The sequence below is a fragment of the Pantherophis guttatus genome, chromosome 11, assembly GCF_059756535.1.
Source record: "Pantherophis guttatus breed Tessera chromosome 11, ASM5975653v1, whole genome shotgun sequence".
In the NCBI taxonomy this organism is placed as follows: Eukaryota; Metazoa; Chordata; class Lepidosauria; order Squamata; family Colubridae; genus Pantherophis; species Pantherophis guttatus.
This window is the reverse complement of record NC_142073.1, coordinates 23,452,539-23,479,426: the sequence shown is the minus strand read 5'-3', so window position 1 is coordinate 23,479,426 and position 26,888 is coordinate 23,452,539. Positions and strand designations below refer to the sequence as shown.

At 47.1% G+C, this 26,888-nt stretch overlaps 1 protein-coding gene across 1 annotated transcript in view; it reads right to left on the bottom strand.

Annotated features, from left to right (window-relative positions):
- BCAR1 (BCAR1 scaffold protein, Cas family member) overlaps nucleotides 1–26,655 on the bottom strand; it is a 63,421-nt gene extending 36,766 nt beyond the window's left edge. Inside the window, exon 1 of the mRNA XM_034425532.3 lies at nucleotides 26,259–26,655. Within this exon, the coding sequence (XP_034281423.2) occupies nucleotides 26,259–26,270 (12 nt within the window). The 5' untranslated portion in view covers nucleotides 26,271–26,655. The remainder of the gene's footprint in view (nucleotides 1–26,258) is intronic.
- Between the last annotated feature and the right edge of the window lie 233 nt (nucleotides 26,656–26,888).

The following is a 26,888-nucleotide window of genomic DNA, read 5'->3' as shown; positions in this document are numbered from 1 at the left end:
TGGGCAATTCTGGGAGTTGAAGTCCACAAATCACCAAGACTCAAAAAATCCTGTTCTAGATTCTTATTTCCTTGGCTCTAGAGCCCAGTGGTGGATTTCAAAATTTTTTACTACCGGTTCTGTGGGCGTGGCTTGGTGGGTGTGGCATGGCTTGGTGGGCGTGGCAGGGGAAGGATACTGTAAAATCTCCATTTCCACCCCACTCCAGGGGAAGGATACTGCAAAATCCCCATTTCCTCCCGATCAGCTGGGACTCGGGAGGCAGAGAATTTTTACTACCGGTTCTCCGAACTACCGAAAATCTCTGCTACCGGTTCTCCAGAACTGGTCAGAACCTGCTGAAACCCACCTCTGCTAGAGCCGCTTCTGAATGTTACCTGGTCATTTTGTGCTTAAAAAAAGTTTTCAACTCCTTTCACCCAGGCAACGGCTCCAGCAATTCAAGGTCTCCTCGTTTCCCTTCCTTTCCACAGGCCCTTTCCAGTTCTGCCTGGGTTCCTCCAGAGTTGAAATGCTAATTAAAAATGCATTCGGCTGTGTCTGTGAAGAGTTTCTCTGGATTTATGGCAGGGATGGGGGGAAGGATGGCCCTTTTATGATTTGTGGACTTCAGCTCCCAGAATTCCTGATGCTGGCTCAAGAATTCTGGGAGCTGAAGTCCACAAGTCACAAAAGGGCCGTCGTTTCCTATCTCTGATTTATGGTCAGGGCCTCCATTCCAAAGCATGCTGCATTACAGTCTCTCCTCTTTTCCTTCTCCCATCACAGAACATGACATGTTTGTTTTGAGCATTTTGCTGGAGGAGTGGGGGCAGGGGTGAAATGCTCCCGGTTCGGACCGGATCGCTTGATCCGGTAGCGATGGAGGCGGGTGGTTCGGAGAACCGGTAGCAAAAATCCCTGCCCCCCACATTGCCCAGCTGAGCCATGCAATCATCAGAGGCTTTTTTTTATTTTTAAAAGTATTTTTTCTACAACCTCTTTGGCCGAAAAAATGCTTTTAAAAGTAAAAAAAAAGCCTCTGATGATCGCACGGCTCAGCTGGGATCATCAGAGACTTTTTTTTAAAAAAAAGCTTCCGCTGATCAGGCAAGTCAGCTGGGATCGTCAGAGGCTTTTAAAGCATTTTTTTCACAACCTCTTCGGCCGAAGAGGTTGGAGAAAAAATGGTTTTAAAAGTAAGAAAAAAAAAAAGTTGAGCACGCCCACTCAGTCATATTAAACCCACCACCAAGCCACGCCCACAGAACCGGTAGTACCAAATTTTACATTTCACCACTGGGTGGGGGGGGGATATGTTGGGGTGATGCACAATTAAACAGGCTCCCATAAATTGCAACCAACCAACCATGACACTAAGCAGGGTTGGGCCACTATGGCACCTTTAAGCCCCGTGGACTTCAATTCCCAGAATTCCTGGGCCAGCCATGTTGGATCAGGAATTCTGGGAGTTGAAGCCCACCGGATGTAAAGTTGTCATAGCTGCTGGCCCAGGAATTCTGGGAGTTGAAGTCCACAGACCTAAAGGTGCTGTAGCTGCCAATCTCTGATGCTGAAGGACCCCCAAGTGCCCCATTGCAGGAAAAGGGGAACAGAGGTGGAAATTCATAATTGAAATAATAACACAGTAGTCCTAGACTTACGACCATTCGTTTAGTGACTGTTCAAAGTTACAACGGCACCGAAAAAAGTGACTTATAACCATTTTTCACACTTACGACCATTGCAGTATCCTTAGGGTCAGTGATCAAAATCTGGAAGCTTGGCAATTGGTTCATATTTATGATGGTTTCCGGGTCCTGGAGTCAGGTGGTTCCTTTCTGACAATCAAAGCCACGAGGGAAGCCAGATTCACTTAAAAATTGCGTTACTAACTTAACAAGCGCAGTGATTCACTTAACCATTGTGGCAAGGAAGGTCATAAAACGGGGCAAAACCCACTTAACAACCGTCTCGCTTAGCAAACCGAAGTTCCAGGTTCGACTGTGGTCATAAGCCGAGGACTAGCTGTAACGCTCTGTACAACCTCTGCCTTGGTTTTCTCCCAAAGTGCAGAGTGCAGGGACAACCTTTCCTCCAGCCCCTGGAACGGCACGATAATTAATGTGGCTTAAGGAACAAGCAAATAAATGCCTGTGCGCGCAAGACAAAACAGCCCATGTTCTCAGATAGGAATCCGATTACAACACTGCCCTCGCCAGCCACTCACGCAAAGGCTCTTTAAGTCGCCGAGGGGTGGGGGGAGGGGATGCTACGAAAGCGAAGTGAGTCACTTGCATAAAATCCATTGCAACAGGATCTGAATTTCCTGTTGGGTTGTCAGCTCCTAAATCTCCCTCCTTCTTTGGGGAGACTTTTGACACAGAGGCATGCTTGTCTGTGTGTGTGGGGGGGTGTAAATTCTCCAGAGCAAAGGGACAAAGCGAGAAAGCCTTTGGACGTGGGGGTACACAGGGGGAAGGGTCCGTCTTGAACAGGGCAACGACGGAAACTTTACAACTGGTGGAGTTCAACTCCCAGAAATTCTTGAAACAGCCATGCTGCCTTAGGGATTCTGGCAGGGGTGAAATGCTCCCGGTTCGGACTGGATCGCCTGATCCAGTAGCGATGGAGGTGGGTGGTTGGGAGAACCGGTAGCAAAAATCCCTGCCCCCCCCATGCCCAGCTGAGCCGAGCAATCATCAGAGGCTTTTTTTCTTTTAAATGCCTCTGACGATCCAAGCTACGTTGCCTGATTGGCAGAGGCTTTTTAAAAGCCTCTGCCAATCAGGCAACGCAGCTTGGATCGTCAGAGGCATTTAGAACAAAAAAAGCCTCTTATGATCAGGCGACTCAGCTGGGATCGTCAGAGCCTCTTGAAAGCATTTTTTTACAACCTCTTCGCCGAAGTGGTGGCAGAAAAAATGGTTTTAAAAGTTAAAAAAAAAAATTGGCCACGCTCACCCAGTCACATTACCCCCCCCCACCAAGCCACGCCCACAGAACCAGTAGTAACAAATTACTACTACTGGGGGAAAATTGGTGTAATGATTGTTAAAACTTTTTAAATAAAAAAAAAAAAAGAATTTTCCTCCTAATTGAGATTTTTCCTCCTAATTGAACCCCAGCTCGATTCCTTCTGGATGAACTGAGTGTTAATTCCCAGGCCACAAAAAACAATGGATTAGGGGAAGTGGCCCATTTGTGAAGACAATCTACTAATCTGCACCAAACATTACCACAGAGCATCGAATGCCAGACCAAATCACACACGGAGACAAGCCGCTGAATCCTAAATATATTTACTTTTAAGTCCTGCTGGACTTTGGGGGCAATTTACTCCAAGTGGCTGAGTTTACACCAAATGCTAAGCCAATGCCCCAACCACTGTGCATGGGGTCTTTTAGGGGTCATTGCACTGCGCCCGCCCAGAAAAAAGGGGTTATATTTCGGTCCTTTGCTTAAGCCTACGATGCAAAGGCAGCCCACCCCTGGAGTGGATTCTCCCTCGGTTGTTTTGAAGGATTCAGCACAATTAGCAGCTCCGAAGCAGGCTGCCTCCAAAGAGCTCCTGGTTGCGAAAAAGCTAATAGAGATGAGACGCAAACCCCCATCCAACCACAGAGCTCGGGTGAAAATTAATTTTCTGCTCCGATGGACCTGGCATACATTCCACCCTGCTATTAACAGCGGGTCAAACGAGCTGCTTTTATGATGCAAAACCTGCCAACTTCAGGTGGGATCCCAATGTAATAAGGGAATAATATTCCTGCAACCGCTGACACTGAGCTTATTGTCTTGGCGTGGAGGCTGACGCCATTGCAAACAAAGCCAGCCATGGAAAGTCCTCCCTGCGCAGGAAAACAGGATGTCACGCCAGTAGCTGCACACGTTGGCTCCCAATCGCTCCACCGCAAGGGAAAACGAAGAGTTAAAAGTGAAGTCTTGCACTTAGGCAAGAAAAACCAAAAGGACACATACAGACTGCGTGAAACCAGGCCTAACTGTGAGAGGGATCTTGGAGTCTTAGTGGACAACCAGCTAAATAGGAGCCAGCAGTGTGCAGTGGCAGCCAAAAAAGCCAACGCAATCCTAAATTGCATTAACAGAGGGATACAGTCAAGATTAAGGGAGGTACTAATAACACTCTATAAAGCCTTAGTAAGACCACACCTACAGTACTGCATCCAGTTTTGGTCACCACACTATAAAAAAGATGTGGAGACCCTAGAAAGAGTGCAGAGAAGAGCAACCAAGACGATTAGGGGACTGGAGGCTAAAATATAGGATGAACGGTTGCAGGAACTGAGCCTGGCTAGTCTAGTGAAGAGAAGGACCAGGGGAGACATAATAGCAGTCTTCCTATATTTGGGGGGCTGCCACAGAGAGGAGGGAGTCAACCTGTTTTCCGAAGCACCCGAAGGTCAAACAAGGAACAATGGACAAGGAGATATGAACAAGGAGAGATTCAATCTGGAAATAAGGAGGAATTTCCTGATAGTGAGAACAATCAACCCATGGAACAGAAGTTGCCTTCAGAAGTTGTGGGAGCTTCATCACTGGAGGCTTCCAAGAAGAGACTGGACAGCCATCTGTCAGAAATGTAGGGTCTCCTGCTTGGGCAGGGGGTTGAACTAGATGACCTACAAGGTCCCTTCCAACTCTTTTAATCTGTTAAAGGGTGGCAACACAACCCAAGGAGCCGCAACATGGGGCCCGTAGTGCCCAGGTGTTCACCAAGCGTCTTTGGATGCCCCACCTGTCCCCACGTTCCATCTCTTACTGCAGGTAGCCCTTGACTTGCAACCATCCATTGAGTGATTATTTTAAAGTTGCGACAGCACTGGAAAAAAAAGCGATTTACCCCCAGTCCTCGCACTTACAACTGTTACAGCAGTGTTTCACAACCTTAACAATCGTCAGATATGTGGACTTCAACCCCCAGAATTCCACACATCTTAACAATGGTCAAGGTTGAAAATCACAGCATTCCCAACGTCACAATTCAGGTACTTGGCCACCGGGTGTGTATTTACAATAGTTACAGTTGTCCCACTGATGTGGGGTCACCATTTGTGACCTTCCCAGCCAGCTTCCAATAAGCAAAGTCAACAGGGGGAACTGGATTCACTTAACGACAGTGTGATTCGCTTAACAACTGCCGTGAAGTGCTTAAGACACTGTGGCAAAACAGGTCGTAAAATTGGGCATGGTTCACTTAACCACTGTTTTGCTTAGCGACAGAAATTCTGCTCCCAATTGTGATTGTAAATTGAGGACTCTACTCTTTGCATATCACATGCTTCCTCCCTTTCTCTCGCGATTAACAATCATCATTTGAAGGCCATTTTCAGCCGTGGTAGCGCAGTGGTTAGAGTGCAGTTCTGCAGGCTACTTCTATTGATCACCGCCTGCCAGCAGTTCGGCAGATTGAATCTCACCAGGTTCAAGGTTGACTCAGCCTTCCATCCTTCCGAGGTGGGTAAAATGAGGACCCGGATTGTTGGGGGCAAGAGGCTGGCTCTGTCAACCGCTTAGAGAGGGCTGGGAAAGCACTATGAAGCGGTAAATAAGTCTAAGTCTCAGCCCGTCTCCCAACCAGTCAGGATAGCGAATAAAAGAACCAAACAACGGAGAAGTTTGCAGCGTTTTTTCTTTGGTTGTTACAGCAACACAGCCAGAAGAAAAGAACAAGCCGGATCATAGTTGTAAAGTCAGCGCTACACGCATCATCCGGCAAACCCCCATCAGCTGTTCGGCGTTAGAAACGTCGGCGCTTCTCTGACGTTATAGAAGAGCGCTGCACGCTCGGTCTCTGTGCGTTGTTGCGAACCGCCAGGCCGTGTGACCACCCGGACAGACCTCCACTCAGACAGAACCCCCTCCGAACAGCCGGTACGTCCTCCTCTCCAGCCCCCAGCAATGGCGAGTACTGGCCGGGGCTTGACACTAAGTGCTATTCATTCCTTCCTTCCTTCCTTCCTTCCTTCCTTCCTTCCTTCCTTCCTTCCTTCCTTCCTTCCTTCCTTCCCTTCCTTGACTCCCTCACTCCTTCCTTCCCATCCATCCATCCATCCATCCATCCTTTGCAGTGGTCAGAATGCAACATTGCAGGCTGACTCTGCCCACAGCCAGGAGTTCAATTCTCACCAACTCAAGGTTGGCCCATCCTTCCATCCTTCCGAGGTTGGTCAAATGAGGACCCAGATTGTTGAGGGGCAAGAGGCTGACTCTGTAAACCGCTTAGAGAAGGGGGCTGTAAAGCATTGTGAAGTGGTAGATAAGTCTATGTATTACTGCTATTCAGGAGGGGGGTACCCTCAAGATGGAGAAGGTGGGGGCACAACCTTGGCCAGATCAAAAAGAGGTTGCCGCTTACTTCTCTGCATGACTCACTGTCCTAGGCTGGTTTCCTTCCAGACACGGAGACCGCCCAGCAGTGACTCACCGCAAACTTTTGTGTGCATGTGTGTGTGTGTGCTAGCTCAAAAGTCTTGCTTTTTATACCCTCCACGAGAGGTTGAGCACTCCGCATGCCAGACTGATGTGCCTTTCCCCAAAAGCAGAAAGCATGACTCAGAACACGAGGGGCGGTCCGTGCTAGCATCATTGAGCAGAAAACGGCAGGAACCTTTTCGATTCTGCCCCCCCCCCGCTCTCCTTCTCACCCCCCCTCCCGGCAGTTTTACAACCACACATTCTCGGCATGCTAGGACAGAGCTGTGGTTTCCCAGCCTCAGTCAGCTCTTCAGATCTGGCACTCTTGGGCCCTTCCATCCTCCCACCGGCTCCCACAACAAAGTCCTTTTTGTGCCCCGAGTGGTTTGCAGACAGTAGGGAATTGTCGTCCCGTCCCCCCTGTCCCCGCCAAGGCCTGAAGTGTGGGGGAGTGGTCAGGACAAGAGCCCTAGAAACTTTGCTGCAGAGGCTGGGGGTGGGGGATTGGGGGCTTTCCTAATCACAAACCTCCCCCCACCCCTTTCCAATTTGAAGAAACAAAGCATTGCATAGTTAACCCTCCAAAGGTTTCCCAGCCTTGGCCACTTGAAGCTGGGTTGGACTTCAACCCCCAGAAATTCTCCAGCCAGCAAGCGGCGGCCATAAGTGTGAGGATTGGTTTTAAGTCACTTTTTTCCAGTGTTATTGTAACTTCAGGCAGTTGCTAAATGAATGGTTGTAAGCCAAGGACTATCTGTATGCAGCGCTTATCTAAACATTTCTGTAGCTTTTTCTAATTGTGATTTAATCCTTTTATTGTTAGAAGGTGACATAAATTAAATTCTATTTGAATTGATTTTATGTTGTTTCAAAATCTAGTTTCTAATCTCTTTTTTCTCTGATTTTTCTTCTTTCTCTGAGCTGTGTTTTTAAATTTCCGCTACTATACTTTAAAAAAAATTTTTTTTCATATACCAGGATTACGGAATCCTAAACAGCCATTAGATGGCAGCCAAGGTTATTCACTGTGTCTCTTTGCTGCCATCTAGTGCTCATTCGGGTCTTGCAGCTCAGTGTCAGATCCATCTTTAGGCTTAGCCTGGACCCAGAGGGATGATACAAGCCCAGGGAGCAACAACTGCCATAACTTCCAGTTTCTCTCCACTGCCATTGGTTTCAAGCTCGTCTTCGCTTTCAAATACAGGTAATCCTCGATTTACGATCACAATTGAGCCCAACATTTCTGTGGCTAAGCAAGACAGTTGTTAAGTGAGTTTTGCTCCTTTTTATGACCTTTCTTGCCACCGTTGTTAGGTGAATCACTACAGTTGTTAAGTTGGCCATATGGTTGTTAAGTGAACATGGCTTCCCCATTGACTATGCTGGTCAGAAGGTCGCAAAAGCAAATCATGACCCCAGGACGTTGCAACCGTCATAAATATGAGTCAGTTGCCAAGCATCTGAATGTAAGTCACGTGACTACAGGGATGCTGCAACAGCCCTAAGTGTGAAAAATGGTCCTAACATCCCTTTTTTCAGTGCCGTTATAACTTTGAACGGTCACTAAACAAATGGTCGTAAAGGTGGTGAAATCCTCCGTGGATTGCCACCAGTTTGCTGCCCATGCCAAATGCACGCTGTGTGTATGCATGCGCAGTACATGCCAAAAGCACACTGCAAGCACATGTGCAATGCATGCCAACTGCACACTGCACATGCATGCGCAGTGCACACCAAATGTGTGCTTCGCGCGGAGAAAGGAGGATTAGGAAGGTAAGTAGAACAGCGGGGGAGGGAACAGCTGGGCCGCGCAATTTAGATTAGCTAGAAAGCAGGATTTCCTGCTTTCTAGTGAATATAAATTGCGCAGCACAGCTGATCATCGGAAATACTGGTTCATATGAACTGGTAGCTTTTTTTTACTACTGGTTCGCCTGAACCGGTGTGAACCGGTAGCATTTCACCACTGGGTTGTAAGTCTAGGACGACTGTATTATTACAGTTATGAATATCCACCTCTGTTCTCCTTTCCTGCAAGAACTACCTGTATGTATGACAGTTTGCTAAAAAGTAGGAAAAAAACCCCATATCTTTCTGAAACTCAACGGGTTACTTCAACAATGGCAGGGACTAAATCCCAACATTTTGGGCCACGGTGGCACAGTGGTTAGACTGCAGTACTGCAGGCTACTTCTGCTGACTGCCGGCTGACTGCAATTTGGTAGTTCAAATCTCACCAGGCTCAAGGTTGACTCAGCCTTCCATCCTTCTGAGGTGGGTAAAATGAGGACCCAGATTGTTGGGGGCAAGAGGCTGACTTTGTATAAAAAAGAACACTGCTTGGGGGGGGGGGCAAAAGCCCTACTAAGCAGGTATATACAAAAGTATAAAGGCTATTGCTTAACGCATTGTAAGCTGCCCTGAATCTCCGGAGAAGGGCGGTATATAAATCGAATCAATCAATCAATCAATCAATGCTATTGATATTTCTCCCTCCCTCCCTCCCATCTATCCATCCATTCATCCATTCATGGTGTGCAGTAGTTGGAATACAGTACTGCAGGATAATTCTGCCGACTACCAGCAGTTCGATTCTCACCGGCTCAAGGTTGATTCAGCCGTCCGTCCTTCTGAGGTGGGTAAAATGAGGACCCAGATTGCTGGGGGCAAGAGGCTGACTCTGTAAACCACTCTGTAACCACTGCAAAGTGGTATATAAATCCATGTGCTACTGCTATCAAGAATCTCAGTCCATGAGTCTCCTCCAGCCTCATCTCCAGCCTGGACGTTAGACTACCAAACATTTCCTACTCTACTATCTACACCCTTTCCTTTATTTTCCTCCCTAAAAAAAAAGTAGGCTTACTCTGTGGAGAACACTGGAGCCCCGCCATGTGCTCCACTCCCCAAAATCAGTGAGCTTTTTTCACATCAGTAATTCATGGGCGCATCACGCAGAAACCACGGTGTCCCCACGTGACTGCTGACTCTGCTCAAAGGCAGAAATGTGCAGCACTTCGACACAGCTGCATTTGACATATTATTCCTCTTTTCCCAAAACAACTGAGTTGCTCTCTGACCCAGGATTTTCTCAGCAAAGAATCCATCTTTTTTGCTGCAGAGTTCATGAATATTACCAACAACCAAAGATCCCAAAATAAAAATATAACGAGCAACAGCAACTCTTTAATTCTGACCCTTCAGAGAAACACAGGAAACACAAAAATAGAATCATTGGGCTGGAAGGGACCTTGGAGGTCTTCTAGTCCAACCCCGCTCCCTGCTCAAAGCAGGAGATCTTATATCATCCAGATCAAATCTCTTCTTGAAACTCTCCAGTGATGGAGCACTCAAAACTTCTGGAGGCAAACTGCTCCCCGATTGTTCTCACTGTCAGGAAATTTCTCCTTAATTCTAGGTTGGATCTCTCCTTGATTAATTTCCATTAGTTTGTCTAATCTATATTTTGTCATAATGTGACAATTTCACATTATGCAACTGTCATAATTTCAAAATTGCCCTTCTTTTGTGTAAATGCAGTCCTTCAGAATGCAAGCAAAAGCCACGTTAAAATTAAAATAAAACAAATCAAAATCCAATAAGGAAGCGTTCTCAACCTCTCCCGGCTCCATTAAAAGTCATTTGGTCTTTATTCTTCAACAAATGGAAGTGGCCTGTCCATTTTATTCCCTGGGACTTCAGGCACCAATCCAGCAAAACTTGGATGCCTAGGGATGGAGCATTTCCTTCCAAGAAGGCACCCATGGGCTTTGCTTCCCTTTTTTACACCACGACCATCCAGCAGCTAGGAAGGCCAGCAGCTGGATTCTTGGATCCAGATGGGGAACATAACGCTGATCTAAGAAGCATCACAACACAGAGGACTCATTTCACAGAGCTTGGAATTCTCTTCATAACCCAGAAATTGAGCCTGAGAGAGACAGAGAGAGAGAGAGAGAGAGAGAGGTCTTTCCACACCCCTTAAAGCAGGTGTCAGCAACCTGTGGCTCCCGAGCCGCATGCGGCAGGACAGATTTGGGCCCTCTAATGTGGCTCCCTGTTGGATGATCCCACCCCTCACCCTCCCCTCCCAGTCACTCCTGGTGCCCTGGTGGCGCAGCAGACTAAAGCACTGTTATTAACATCAGCTGCCTGCAATTATTGCAAGTTCAAATCTCCCCAGGCTCAAGGTGGACTCAGCCTTCCATCCTTTCAAAGGTAGGTAAAATGAGGACCCGGTTTGTGGGGGCAATAAGATGACTTTGTATAAATATATACAAAAGTATGAAGGCTATTGCTTAGCGCATTGTAAGCCGCCCTGAGTCTCCGGAGAAGGGCGGCATATAAATCAAATTGAAAAAAAAACAAAACTTCTCACCCGGCCTGAGAAGGTAAGAGTGACTGCAGGGGATGGAGAAGCGGCCGGGACAGAGACAGAGAGATACAGAGGGGGGGGGGGAGAGAGAGAGAGAGAGATGTCAAAAGGGTTTTGTGATTCCCGTTGTTTTTTAACAACCGGTTCTCTGCCCTAATGACCAGCTGGGTAGGCGTGGCTAGGGGGTGGGGTCATGTGATTGGTGAAAGTGAGTGATGTCAAGTTGGCCACGCCCACCGAGGTTTTGTGGCTCCCGGTGTTTTCTTTTCTGTGGGAAACGGGTCCAAATGGATCGAGTGTTTAAGGCTGCAGACCCCTGCCCTAAAGCAAGAAGCCCTTGAGATCTGAGACAGCTACTCAAAGCCAGGAGGAGGAGGAGGAGGAGGAGGAGGAGGAGGAGGAGGAGGAGGAGGAGGAGGAGAAGAAGCAGCAGCTACGTGTTTTGAGAACACGTTCTTCTCCTCTTGCGCTGAGTTGGCCTTCTCCAAACTTCTGCCTGTGCCAGATGAGTCCTACAATGGATGTGTGGCAGATACATGTCCAAAGGCCTCTTTCTCCAGAAGAATTGCAAGCCAGCCAAGACAAATTTGGCACGCGCACTCAAAAATCTGCTGACGATGGTCCAAGAGAAATCCTCTTAAATTTCTGACTCAAGTACTCATATGCCCTCATCGGAGTCTGTCTGTCCTTCATAAGGCGTTATTTATTGCCTATTTTTGACAAAAACACCAACCATTTGTCTCATAAACTGCAGAATGAACGAATGGGCAATAACGAAGTAACGCAAAGATCATTAGGGGAGATGGGGAGAATTCACTCCCTATTAAAAAATAAGGGGCTCAATTTATTTGAGAAGCCGCCACCAAGAAGTGATCCCTGGCCTCTTAAAAGTCCCACAAAATGAGAACCTGGGGGAGACACTCACTTGTGAAGCATGGAGAAGCGGCAGGAGAGAAATGCACATTATTTTAATATGCTTTCCTCAACCGGCTGCTCTCAGCCCAGATGCCTTAGACTACAAGTTCTATAATCCTGTCAACTTTTGGCCATGCCGTCTGAAGGTTATAAGAATCACCGCTCAATACATTTGAGCGAGGGGAAAAAGCAGCCGAAATACCGTCCGTTTCCCACGGGTAGCTGCAGGAAATGCCATCTGAGATATGAGCATCGCAACAGCATGCCTGCCACCGGTCCAAACAACAATAGTAAACGATAATATCCAAAGCAGCTTTATTTATTGGATCCTGTTTAGACGACAGGTCTTACGCCAAAGGACCTCAATATGGCTGCCTCTGACAGAAGCAGCAATTAAAATAATTAAGACGCATTAAGGCAATTGATAGCTACGTTCAATAAAAAATAAAAGGCACTCATTAAAAGTTAAAGTGCCACATTCTTCCAACCTTCATCGGGGGATGGGGGGGGGGCTTTTAGGCATAAAGAGCTTGCTTGGAAATGACAGATCCTGATGGATTCCCATTCTCCTTGCAGCAGTGTTTCTCAACCTTGGAAGCTTGAAGATGGGTGGACTTCAACTCCCAGAATCCCCCAGCCAGCAGCGCTGGCTGGGGGATTCTGGGAGTTGAAGTCCACCCATCTTCAAGCTTCCAAGGTTGAAAAACACTGCCTTACAGAAATGAAGCTTAATTGATCCACATCACCGAGAAAAGCTTTTTGGAAAGCAGTTACAGGTAGTTCTCGAGTTACGACCACAATCGTGCCCAAAATTTTTGTTGCTAAGCGAGATGTTTGTTAAGTGAATTTTGCCTCAGTTTACCACCTTTCTTGCCACAGTTCAGTTAGTAAAATGGTTGTTAAAGTGAATCTTGCTTCCCCCAATGACGTTGCTTGTCAGAAGGCCGCAAACGGGGATCACGTGACCCCGGGACACTGCGACTGTCGTAAATATGAGTCAGTGGCCAAGCGTCTGAATTTGGTTCGCTGGGGATGCTGCAATGGTCCTCAGTGTGGAAAAAGTGTTAAAAAGTCCCTTTTTTTCGGTGCCGTTGTAACTTTGAACTGTCACTAAACGAATTGCTGTAAGTCAAGGACTATCTGTGATTAACACCAGATAAGCCATCGCAACCTTCCCCAGCCTGATATCCCCCAGTTGTTCTGGCCTACAAGTCCCAGAATTCTCCTCCTATCCTATCCTATCCTATCCTATCCTATCCTATCCTATCCTATCCTATCCTATCCTATCCTATCCTATCCTATCCTATCCTCTGCTTCTATTCTATTCTATTCTATTCTATTCTATTCTATTCTATTCTATTCTATTCTATTCTATTCTATTCTATTCTATTCTATTCTATTTTTATTTTTTTTATTTGATTTATATGCCGCCCTTCTCCGGAGACTCAGGGCGGCTTACAATGTGCTCAGCAATAGCCTTCATCCTTTTGTATATTTATACAAAGTCAGCTTATTGCCCCCACAATCTGGGTCCTCATTTCACCTACCTTAGAAAGGATGGAAGGCTGAGTCAACCTTGAGCCTTGGCGAGATTCGAACCTGCAGTAATTGCAGGCAGCTGGTCTTAATAACCAGCTTAATAACAGGGTGCCTTAGACCACTGTACTACCAAGGCTCTACTCTACTCTACTCTACTCTACTCTACTCTACTCTACTCTACTCTACTCTACTCTACTCCATTCCATCTGCCTCCAAAGGCCTCCAAGGCACCAGAAGCAGAGATACACTGCCCGCTTCCAAGCAAGGACCTTCGGAGGCACCAGGCCGTCTTGCTTCTCCACAGCATGTCCAGGCACGAGTCTCTGGCTCCCACAGCCGCTCCTCACCCAGTCTGTGGCTGCAAGCTACAAATATTACACAAGACGGCACATGCCTGCACTCTTAAGAGGGGAAGAGCTGAAGAGAAGGAAGGCAAGCAGGTGGGCCTGATTTTGCGAATTGGCTCTTTGGTGGGTTTGGTGCTCCATTCCAGCCAATAGAGCAGCGCAACTGTCCCCTGCACTCAACCATATGTGGTTGACCGAGGCTGGACCTCCAACTTTCTGCACGGATTTTTCGCATTACTGATTTAATCCGTTCCTTTCTATGCTGCCCTTCCGATGGACATCAAGGCCCATTAAAGCACAGGGTGTTTTAAAATTTTGGAGAAAAGGAAAAGCCAGCGGAAACTGGGTGAAAAGCTAGTCAACGCCGCTAGAAAAGGATGCCTCTTTTCAGGCAGGCATTTAAGGCAGCACCATTAAGGAAGCCATTTTCCAAAGGCAGGAAAATGCTGATTGGACACCTCGAGACCCATCACGCCCGAGGTTCCTACAAGGACCCCTTGTATAACAGCAAAACCACCCCAAGGGACAAGACGCCCCCCAGTCCACTGAGTTGGAGGAGCCATCTGCAGAGCATTTCAGACCAGCACTGCTGGTGACAACCCAACCCATAAACAGTATCTCCGGCTCCATTCTTGTCAAGACTCGTTTGGATCTTTGACAGCAATCAAGTTTTCACACTCGGCTGTTGTCATGATAAAAAACGGCAGGCGTTTCTGCTACCCACCTCCTAGGAAAACCCTTCCTCCCCCCTACAAAAAGCATCATTTGACAGGGGGACCAGGGATCCAGAATGGTAAGGAGTTCAAGCTCAGGTTGGACTGCCATCTCCCCAGGATGCTTTAACCTGGATCGCCCGATAGAGGAGGGGGAGGGACTCAGAGCCCTCCATGCCTCTTCCAATTCTGATTCCAATCAATCAATCAGAACAGAGCTGGAAGGGACCTTGGAGGTCTTCTAGTCCAACCTCCTGCTCAAGCGGGAGACTCCTATCATTCAAGACAAGTGGCTGTCCAATCTCTTCTTAAAAGCCTCCAGTGATGAAGCACCCAAAGCGTCCTAAGGCAACTTCCGTTCCACTGGGTCATTGTCCTCACTGTTAGGAAGTTTCTCCTTAATTCCAGGTTGCTTCTTTCATTGATTAGTTTCCATCCGTTGTTTCTTGTCCTGCCTTCCGGTGCTTTGGAAAATAATAAGAATGGAATGGAATGGAATGGAATGGAATGGAATGGAATAGAATAGAATAGAATAGAATAGAATAGAATAGAAAATATGGAATGGAATGGAATGGAATGGAATGGAATAGAATAGAATAGAATAGAATAGAATAGAATAGAATAGAATAGAATAGAATAGAATAGAATAGAATAGAATAGAATAGAATAGAATACAAAGGAATAGAAGAAAAGAGAATAGAATAGAATAGAATAGAATAGAATAGAATAGAATAGAATAGAATAAGATAGAAAACAAAGGAATAGAAGACTAGACTAGACTAGACTAGAATAGAATCTAGATGATCTCCTTGTCTTTGTGGCAGCCCCTCAAATACCGGAATACTGCGATCATGTCCCACCTAGTCCTTCTTTTCTCTAGACTAGCCATACCCAATTCCTGCAGCCATTCTGTGTATGTTTTTGTCTCCAGGCCTTTTAATCATCTCTGATGCTCTTCGTTGCACTTTTTCCAAAATCTCCACATTCCATGCAGAAACACTGCAGTAGGAGTCATGAATAAAGGTTTGGCTTTCGGCCTTGAGTGTCCATCCCTTCCCCCATGAAACATAGCTGAGGTAGCTTAGGCAAGGAAGATCATGCTTCCTGGACAAAAGCCTTGTAAATAAAAAATGAAAGAAAGCCTTGGGGAGACGGGCATCCCCCACCTCCCTTAAGTGCTGCAGGGAAATTAGGCGCAGCCCAGGAACTGCAAGAAAAACTGCGCCACTCTGACATGCATTCATGTTACACAATATGGGCAACTATTTTATCTTGTTCTCTTGTCAGACACCCGTCAGAATAATCTGCAGTGAGATCCAGCGTTAGCCAAAATCTCCTAAGGGGCTCAGGAAAGAAAAGAAAAGCGTCAAACTGAGGCAGAGAGTTTCCCAGGAGGAGGCAAATCACCCAATGGATGTTACAGCATTGCAACACGCAACCTAAATTTACGCTTAGGTACAGGGTTAGATTCAAGCATGGGTTGGGTTTTGATGTTGCAATGTTCATATTGTCATTTTTTTCTCCCGTGGGTTGTACCAGACCCCATCAATTGGGACTCTTTGTCTTCTTCGGTCTAGCCAACAGTTCTCTTCATCCTTCATGGACCTCCATGGTCCTCATTCTTCCCTTGTGAGAGGCATTTGAAGGCATGCTGGCCCCATCTTTGAACTAAAATGGGTGGTCTTAAGGCCACTAGCCTCCACCAACTGCCCTCCATCAATGAAGCCAGGCTTCCTGACAGCCTCCCAAACCAGTAATCTTTGTTAGAAAGACTTGGGTAGATGGCTTTATGCCACATAAAAGATCTGCTTTCTTTTGTCTGATCTAAATTTCTTTTCAATTACTTGGGGTGTCCACAGGACATGCATCCCAAAAGTTATGTCTGTATGTGTGTATCAAAAAAACAAAAAAACAAAAAAACAAAAAAACAAAAATCAAAATTGGAGGCCACAACATGAGGTAGAAGCCCTGCCTCCTTTTTTTAGGGTATTCAATTCTAGAACTGCAGCCACCACCTTCATGTCTGAGACTCCTTTAACCTCCAGATTCCTCCATTGCTGGAGCTCAACAGAATCCAGAATTCGTGTCTGAAATAGAAGCCACAACTTTGTAATCCTAGGTATGGATATTCAATTGTGTATCCAAGGTTATGGGGTAGGTGAATTTTGCATTTGCTCAGGAACACTTTGATCTCCTTCCCAACCTATTCCCGCATTAATTCCTCGCAGTGACAACCAAAGCAGAGATTTCTGGAGAAGGCCATGATTCTCCAGCCTTCCTTGCGTTTGCACTCAACCTTCTTAGAGAGCAGGGATCTCCAACCTTAGCAACTTTAAGCCTGGAGGACTTCAACTCCTAGAATTCTCCAGCCAGCAAAGCAAAGCTTTGAATCTCCGAATCTCTCAAACAGATTCTCAAACAGCGACATCTTCGAATCTGGCTGTTTGAGAAAGTTGCATAATATTCTCAGAGACTCTTCCCATCTTGCTTACAATCTTTTTGGACTGTTGCCTTCCGGCAGAAGATACAGAACAATTAAAACTCGGACCACATGTCTTCTGAATAGTTTTTATCCCAGAGCTATAATTGCACTCAACAATGAACTGAAGCGCCACCATCAGTGAGCTGTTGGACAGCATTACTTGGTCTGTTGTGTGGATGTTTGGGTGGTTTAGGGGTGGAGAATTGTGGTGGGTGGGAGTGTTTTGGGGGATTGTTATGTGTGTTGGACCTGGTCTTTGGGCGTTAAGTGAATTTCGTTGTATGGGTATACTGTGTAGACACGTACAATGACAATAAAGTTATTTATTTATTAATTTATTTATTAATAATCTCAAAATCTTCCTTAAGTACTTGGCACCAAATTTTCCAAGGCTGGCCTCATTTCCTCTTTCCTCCATGAGGTATCCAACATAGTGTAATTTCTTGATGCCAGTCTTTAGGCATATGTGAGATGCAGATGGTCCTGGACTTACGACACAATTGAGCCCAAATTTCTATTGTTAAGTGAGACAAGTGAATTTCGTCCCATTTTTACGACCTGTCTTACCACAGTTGTGAAGCAAATCACTGCAGTTGATGAGTTAGTAACCGGGTTGCTAAGTGAATCTGGCTTCCCCGTTGACTTTGCTTGTCAGAAGGTCACAAAAGCGGAGCACATGATCTTGGGACACAGCAACGGTCATAAATATGAACCGGTTGCCAAACGACCGAATTTTGACATGATCAGATGTTGCAAAGTTTGTAACTGTGAAAAACCGGTCATAAATCACATTTTTCAGTGCCGTTGTAACTTTGAACAGTCACTAAACGATCTGTTGTAAGCTGAGGACTACCTGTTTTGAAATGAATATTCCAATATCGAATTGGAATGGCAGCAGCTGTTTTTCAATGCATGCCCTCAATTTGGTATATATGGCAACCATAATACTATCACAAGGATAAAACCAGCGGTGAAATCTCCCCTCCCCCTCCGGTTCTCTCCGGCTCACCGAACCGGTAGCGCTGGCGGCAGGAAGCTCTGCCCACCCGCTGGGACGTCATTACATCCCATTTTTTTACCATCTTTGCGCTCCCGTTCCTGAACTGGTAGTGAAGGTAAGTGGATTTCACTGCTGGATAAAACGCTTCAAGAAGTTGTTGTACCAACTCGAGTTATACTTGTGAAATATGGAAATGTACAACCAAGACGATTAAAAGGTTAAATGTTTTCCAACAAGGCTGCTTGAGAAGAATCCGCCACGTCTCGTATCATGACCACGTCACTAATGGAAAGAGACAGGTAGTCTTGGAGCCTGGATATTGATCACATGACTGCAGGATGCTAGGAGAGCGCTAAGAATGTAGAGCAGTCATAAATCAGTTTTTTCAGGGCCGTCATAACTTTGAACAATCGCTAAACTAAAGGTCGTACATCGAGGATTACCTGTACCCAATTTGGCCACATCAGACAATAAGCTCTAAACACAAGGAGTGTTGACATGGGAATGATGCTTGGGTAACTTTTTCAAAATCTACCTGGTTGTGTTTAAAGGCCAGCTGGCTGTCAAGGCAGAACAATGTTGAGACTCTAAGTCTAGAAAGAGTGCAGAGAAGAGCAACAAAGATGATTAGGGGCTGGAGGCTAAAATATATAAAGAATGGATGCTGGAATTGGGTATGTTTAGTTTACATGTCTACAAGGGACACGGTGGTTCAGTGGCTAAGACGCTGAGCTTGTCAACTGAAAGGTTGGCAGTTCAGCAGTTCCAATCCCTAGTGCCGCGTAACAGAGTGAGCTCCCGTTCCTTGTCCCAGCTTCTGCCAACCTAGCAGTTGGAAAGCAGGTAAAAAAGGCAAGTAGAAAAATAGGAACGTTTGGTGGGAAGGTAACAGCGTTCCGTGAGCCTTTGGCGTTGAGTCATGCCGGCCATATGATCATGGAGACATCTTCGGATAGCGCTGGCTCTTTGGCTTAGAAATGGAGATGAGCAGAGTTGGAAACAACTAGCATGCATGTGTGGGGTAATCTTTACCTTTACCTAGTTTAATGAAAATAAGGACTAGGGGAGACAGGATAGCAGTGTTCCAAAATCTCAAGGGTTGCCACAAAGAAGAGGGAGTCAAAACTATTTTCCAAAGCACCAGAACGCAGGACAAGAAGCAATAGATGGAAAGAAGACCTGGATGACTGAGAATCTCTACAGACAATGGATGGAAACTAATCAAGGAGAAAAGCAACTTAGAACTAAGGAGAAATTTCCTGATAGTTAAAACAATTAATCAGCGGAACAACTTGCCTCCAGAAGCTGTAAATGCTCCAACACTGGAAGTTATTAAGAAGAGATTGGATAACCATTTGTCTGAAATGGTATAAGGTTTCCTGCCTAAGCAGGGGGTTGGACTAGAAGACCTCTAAGGTACCTTCCAATTCTGTTATTCTATATTCTATTCTATATTCTACTAGACCAGGGACCTCCAAACTTGGCAACTTTAAGACTTATGGACTTCAGCTCCCAGAATTCCACACACTGGCTGAGGAATTCTGGGAGCTGAAATCCACAAGTCTTAAAAGTTGCCAAGTTTGGAGACCCTTGGACTAGACACGGATTTCCAAACTCATCAACTTTAAAATGTACAGACAGCATGGGGAATTCTGGGAGTTGAATTCCCACATCTTAAAGCTGCCAACTTTGAAAAACAGTGGATTAGACTGATCCAGCCAATTAATGCCACAAAGTTTACCTCCCCTCCAAACTTTCAGTAAAAAAAGTATGCAACTCTTTTAAATTTTGGACATTACGGTACTACAGTGGGCCTCCAAAACTTAACCCATTTGAAAGAAATAGAAATTCCTTTCTACTTCACAGAAATAGTAATTCCTTCCCATGCATTACATTATTTCAATTTAAATACATGGGAAGGAATTACACTCCCTGCGTTAAATCAAATTTTAATTAAACCAAGACTACCAGGTCTGAACTGCCTAACTATAGACAGCCACTAGAAAGCAGGAAAGAGAGACAGAAAAATCTACGTTTAAGTTCTCTTGATTTTTGTAGCCCTGCATTATACTTAAACACAACTTGATTTTGTCCTGTCCTGTCCAAATATGGAGTGGACATCCTGGCATTTTACAACGGCTTTTCGGCTTGACGTGGCCTGTCGTATAATTGCCCCCAGGCTCCCCCGGACCGCAAATCTGGCAGTCAATTTCAGAAGGATGCTTTGACTTAAAAGCTCACGTTGCCAGGATTTTGTTAGCCTCATTCTCTCTCAGGAGTTTTTGAACTCACGGAGGGTGAGAATGGAAAAGTCGGGAGGCAGCAAAGCTGGGAAATTCCTTGTGACAAATAATCTTAGGTTAAGGGGAGGTCTTTGTAATCCTTTCATTTAAGACTGCCGGCTTCAGACTGGAACACAGATGGAGAGGGGAAAGACTGAACCGGGCCTGAAATTCACACGGAAATACCATTTTTTGCTTCAGAAGCAACACTCTAGGGAGCTTAGAACAAGAGAGGAAACAATCAAACATAAGTAAATATCAGCAAATATACATAAGGATGTATTTATATTTTAAATCCACTTGATGGTCCTTCCTCTGTCAAGGATTATTAATTTTTTTCTGATGCAGATTAATTCCTGTACGGGTAATCCTCGATTTACAACAGTTCCTTTAGTCACCATTCGAAGTTACAAAACTTACATTTATGTTGCTAAGTGAGAAATTTTTAAAGTGAGTTTTGCCCCATTTTAAGAACTTTTTGCCACCGTTGTTAAGTGAATCACTGTAGTTGTTAAATTGGTGACACGTTTGTTAAGTGAATCTGGCTTCCCCATTGACTTTGCTTGTCAGAAGGTCATAGAAGCTGATCGCATGACCGCAAGGCACTGCAACTGCCATGAGTCAATTGTCAAGCGTATGAATTTTGATCACGTGACCACGGGGATGCTGCGACGGTCGTTATGTTTGAAAAACGGTCACAAGTTGCTTTTTTCAGTGCCATTGCAACTTAGAACGGTCATTAAGTGAACTGCTGTAAATTGAGGACTACCTGTATATCAAGAAGGAAAGGATGGTATTACAGACCGTCCAGCGGCAAAGATATCGACGGCGATCTTGGAGCGTCAAGATCTCCCACCGTACTGTCGCGACGTCAGTTCCGCCCCCAGGACCTGTGACCACAACTGAGACCAGCATTTCCATTGCTAAGCAAGGTGGTTTGTTCAATCAGTCACACCAAATGTTAAAGCCTTTATTCCCACATTTTCTTAAGCAAATCGCTTCAGACATTAAATGAATCACATGGTCATTAAGCAAAGCTGGCTTCCCCCATTGACTTTGATTGGTGGAAACAGGCTGGGAAGCTCACAAATGGCAATTATGTGACTTTGGGATGCTTTCCCCCCCCCAAAAAAAGATGGCAGCATCTGGATTGGCTGGGAAGGTGAAAAGTTTTTGGAAACTCGCAAGATTCATTTTTCTCGCCATGTACATACATACATCCGAACTATACATCCGAACTAGACGAGTGATCTCCGACCTCCGGATTTTTCGTCGGGCCCTAAAAACTTATTTTTTTCAGTTAGCCGGTCTGTCCTGATTTTAGGGTTAGTTTTAAAATTTTAATATTTATTTTAAATTGACAAGTTTTAAATTATGGGCCAAATTTATAAATTATTTTAACTTTATTTTTTAACCGTGATGTTTGTATAGATGTTTTTTATCTGGCTGTTCACCGCCCTGAGTCCGAAAGGAGAAGGGCGGTATAGAAATTCGAATAAATAAATAAATAAATAAATAAATAAATAGACTGTCGTTTCTCTGCGTCATATAATATATGTAGGCATGTGTCTAATGTTTGTATTTATTTATTTATTTAGGCATGTTTATGTAGTGTAAAATTGGAGGTGGTAACCCTTTAAGAGCTGTATGCAATGAAATTTCATTTTAATGCATGCTGATTTGTGTACATCCAAAGTGACAATAAAGTTGTTCTAACAATAAAGTTATTCTAAATCTAAGTGCAACCACTGTAAATGCAGGCTGGTTGCCAAGGGTCCAAATTCTGATCATGCCATCGTGGAGATGCTGCGATGGTCCTAAGAGCCTGGTGGCGCAGCAGACTAATAGCCTGTTATTATCATCCAGCTGCCTGCAATTACTGTAAGTTCGAATCTCCCCAGGCTCAAGGTTGACTCAGCCTTCCATCCTTTCTAAGGTAGGTAAATTGAGGACCCAGTTTGTGGAGGCAATAAGCTGACTTTGTATAAAATATACAAAAGTATGAAGGCTATTGCTTAACGCATTGTAAGCCGCCCTGAGTCTCCGGAGAAAGGCCAGCATATAAATCAAATTAAAAAAAAAAAAGTTGTAAGGACCAGTCATGAGTCTCTATTTTCAGTGCTGTTGAATAACTTTGAATCATTGCTAAACGAATGGTTATTAAGTCAAGGACCACCTGTACAGAAACGCCAAATTCCTTCCTTCTCTTTCCCGATTAAATGCAGACCTCTGAATTTTCCATATTATCGGCACTAATTATCGGGAGACAAGCAGAGAAAATAGCCAGCCCTCTCTTGGCGAGGGTTTGATTCCATCAGACGTCTTTCTCAATTAAAGGCTCACCGTTTCTATCCAGGCCCGGCACCAAAGCTCCAAGAGAGGTAGGTCAAATGACCAGCAGTGGATTGCTGAAGGCTTAATTCTGGTCATTGCCAGCAACTGGCTACAAGAGAGTTAAGGTAAGCATGCCCAACGGATGCCAAGTCTCTCTCCTTCAGTCTTGACGCAGGCAGCGTTGTTCAAACACACAAATCGGAGAGCTCGTTTCCTTCTGCAAATATACAGCACGACAGCTTGCAATAGCCTGCCTGTGGATTGTGCAGCTCACAAGGCAGGGATCCAGAAAGCATCGAGCAGGGTATTGGAAACATGGGAGAGCTTGCTTCAAAATGGATCTGTTCGGGATCTTACCATGGCCTCATCGAAGAGCATGGTTTCCCAGCCTCAGCAATTTTAAGATGTGCGGACTTCAACTCCCAGAATTCCCCAGCCAGCATGCTTTCTATGACCTCTGTAGTTTAGCAGGGCACTGTTTTCCAGCCTGAACAATTTTAAGATGTGCGGACTTCAACTCCCAGAATTCCCCAGCCAGCAGCGCATAGCTGGCTGGGGAATTCTGGGAACTGAAGTCCACACAGCTTAAACTCATTGAAACTGGGAAACATTGTACAGAAAACCGGTTACATTTTATCCCAGTGGAAATCCAGGGACTTTAGCCCAGTGCTGCGATTGCAGCCATCCTCTGGAGCTGCTTCCTGCCAATTTCCATAATTCATTTGAACAGGAGTTACCCCTGATGCATTTAGAAAATATTGCAAGCATCTCTGATGTCAGCACAAAGTGCTGGAGCATAAAACACTGCCGACTGTTCCTTCAAAATCCCACTGGCTCCCACATGTGTTCAATCTCTCCTATCAGGACTGGAGCTGAAAGAGGCGAGAACACAGAGTTTTCCAGCTCCATGGCCTTGCTCGGCCTTGAAAGACATAAGCTTTTAAAAAGGGAGCAGAGCTCAAAAAAGAGAAAGCAGTGAAACCTGGCTGAATTTCGGTCGGAATTGATTTTAATAAAATGCAGTTTGAAAAAAAGCATTCAGTGAGTTTAGCCATTTTCTTTTTCACCGTGTTAAAAACTAGGATATGGTAACTGAAAAGAAATGAAAAGAAGGACCAGGGTGACATGATAGCAGTCTTCCAATATCTCAGGGGCTGCCACAAAGTAGAGGGAGCCAAGCTATTCTCTAAAGCACCAAAAGGCAAGGAGAGAAGCAACGGTTGAAAACTAATCAAGAAAAGAAGCAACCTGGAACGAAGGAGAAATTTCCTGGCAGTGAGAACAATTAATCAGTGAAACAGATTGCCACCAGAAGCTGTGAATGCTCCAACACTGGAGGCTTTTAAGAAGAAGTTGGACAGCCATTTGTCCGAAATGGTACAGTCTCCTGCTTGAACTTCCAAGGCCCCATCCAGCTCTCTTATTCTATTAACTGCATTTTGGAGAGATACTTAAAAACTGCACATCAGGTTTTGAGGTCATTCATTCATTCACTCCTGAGCTCTATAGGGAAATCAAGCCAAGGGTTTGTGCTAACTGCTCCTATGGCACATCTTGCAGGGGGGACAGGCAGGAAAAGGGGGCATTTGCAACTCGGCAATCTGGCTTTGTCCAGGGTCAAAGCACCTCGGAGACCCCCTTGCCCCGCAAACCTCCCAGATCATTAAATGCCCATGGGAAAAAAGCCCAGATATTTAAATGTGCTTGCAGAGATCACAGCTTTGCCTTCCCTCTGGCCTTTTAACGTCTCCAATCACATCCAGCCACAAACAGATGCGGCCCAGCCAAAAAGACACCACAGCTAAGGCCAAGCACACCACTGCAGCTTGTGCCGACTCAAGGAAGCGATTCATGCTGCGTTCCAGTAGACACACACACACATCTCTTGTGAATGGGCAGAAAGAAAGACAAAATTCCTCCCATCCTCCATGGACTCCAGGCTAGGAAATGTTATTCACAACTTCTACACTCCTCCCAAATAGGTAAATTCCCCAAACTGATTACGTTCCACGGAATAGATGCGAGGCAAGGCGAAGGAAGGAACATACAAGCTAAGCCGATGAATCACCCACTACGCCAGGCTGAAGTTTCTTAGCTTTCTGAGGCTTCGGCTTTTTGAGTGAATGAAGCCGGGGGGGGGGGTATAAATCACGGCGGAGCCTTTCAAAAGCCAGGACTTCTCTCGGCTGGCTGCGGCTCCAGCAGGAAAACCCTTGGCTAAGCGTTTTGTGGCTGTGGCTGAAACGGGCCAACGTTTCCAGCCACGCAGAGAGAACGGGCTGCCGGAGAGCACTTCAGCGTGCCATTTTTGCCATGTTTTCCCAGGATAAAGTGGGGGGGGGTGTTGTTGCTCGTCGAGAGTCTACCTAGACCAGTGTTTCTCAACCTTGGAAGCTTGAAGATGGGTGGACTTCAACTGCTGGCTGGGGGATTCTGGGAGTTGAAGTCCACCCATCTTCAAGCTTCCAAGGTTGAGAAACACTGGTTTAGGGTTTCCTGCTTGAGCAAGGGGCTGGACTAGAAGACCTCCAAGGTCCTATTATTCTATTCTATTCTATTCTATTCTATTCTATTCTATTCTATTCTATTCTATTCTATTCTATTCTATTCTATTCTATTTCTATTCTACTCTACTCTTATTCTACTCCACCACTCCACTCCACACCACACCACACCCCTATCCTATCCTATCCTATCCTATCATATCCTATGAACTGAAGTCCACCCCTCTTCAAGCTACCAAGGTTGAGAAACACTGACCTAGACAGCAGCACCAGGCGACCCCCCCCCACCGGCAGAATTCGGGCCATGAAAGCCCCCCCCCCTCCTCTGGCCAACAGGAGCGGGGGGAGGGGTGCAAGAGACTGCAAGGCTTGGAGCAAAGGGAGGTGTATCTGGAACCCGGGGCGGTTGTGGGGGGGGGCTTCCACCGTAGGTGCTCCCCTATTCAGACCGACCAACCGATCCAGAAGGCGCTTTGCTGGCGGATCCTCTCCGCTGGCGAGATCCCGACCCAGGCTGGAGCGAGAGCCGCGGAGGGCGAAAGGAGGCGGCGGCGGGGGGTGGGGGTTCCAAGAGCCCCCCCTCCCTCCCCTCGTAGCCAGGCCCGCAGCGGCAGAGCTCCGCTTTCTGCACCCACACCCACCCCTAGCCTGGAGAAGCCGGCCGTGGCCGCGGGCGAGTCTCCGCAGCAACCGGGCTCCGTCTCCAACCAGCCTCGGGGGAAGGAAAACGGGCCAGCAGGTCCCGATCGGGATCGGGAGGAGAGAGACCCGGCTGCCCCGCTTCCCTCCGCGGACTTTCTGGGAGAGGAAGGAGCCGCATTCCGGGTCCCCCCCCCTTTCCAAAGGCCGGCCTCGCGGGCTCGGTCCCCACCGGGTGGCCAGCCTCCCTCTCTCCGAGAGCTCCGGCAAGGCCCGCCGAGGCGGGAGCCAAAGCTGCCTCCTGGCCGCCCCGCCGCGTCCCAGGCCCGGCCTCCTCCTCCTTGCCCTCTGCAGGCGTTGGGGAGCAGCCGCCGGACCTCCATCGGCCGGCACTGTGGAGAAAGAAGGCGCCCGCCGGCCCGAAAGCAGCGGAGCGGCCCCGAAGTCCAGCCCGGACCGGCAACGCTCCAGCCTCCCGGGCACCTTCCGTGGCCGTCCGGCTCCTTCCGCAGGGCCGGCACTGCAACCGCCGCAGGTCAGGCGGGCGGCCGGAGAGGACGAGGGAGCCTGGCCGGGCGAGCTGGCTCTTCTCTCCCCTCAGCGGAGGTTGGCGACCCGAGCGGCTTTTTCCAGCCGGGCGGCCGGGCCGGGCTCCCTCATCTCCGGGCTGGCCGCTCCGCCGTCTCGGCCTCCCCCGCGGCGGAGACTCACCAGGTAGTTCATCTTGCCGGCCCGGCGCGGCCGCAGTGCCCGCTTGCTGGACGCCTCAGCGCATGATCCGGCCCGCCGAGCGAGCGAGCGAACGAGGGATAGAGCAGGGCCGAGCCGGAGCCAGAGCCAGCCAGGCAGCCCCCGCGCGCTCTCGTTCGCCCGCCTGCCCGCCCCGCGGCGCCTCGCAAGGAGGAAGGGGAGCCGGAGCCCCGCTGCCCCCGCCCCGACGGCCCCATTGGCTGCGGCCGAGAAAAGGAGGAGGCGCCGGCGGAGGGGAGGCCGGGCGAGGCTGCCTCCGACTGGCACCGGGCGGGCCTCGGGGGGAGCGGGGGGGCGCTCTGGCCGAGGGGACGGCCGGCCGGGCGGACAGAGGCGGCTTGTCTGACGCAGCTGGCCGGGCTGTGCCAGGAGGAAAGTCTCTGGCAAGGCCGCCCCCCGGCTGCGCTCGCCCGCCCCGCTCTTTTTTTTTTCTTTTAATTTGATTTCTATGCCGCCCTTCTCCGGAGACTCAGGGCGGCTTACAAGGCGCTAAGCAATAGCCTTCATACTTTTGTATATTTATACAAAGTCATCTTATTGCCCCCACAATCCGGGTCCTCAATTTACCTACCTCAGAAAGGATGGAAGGCT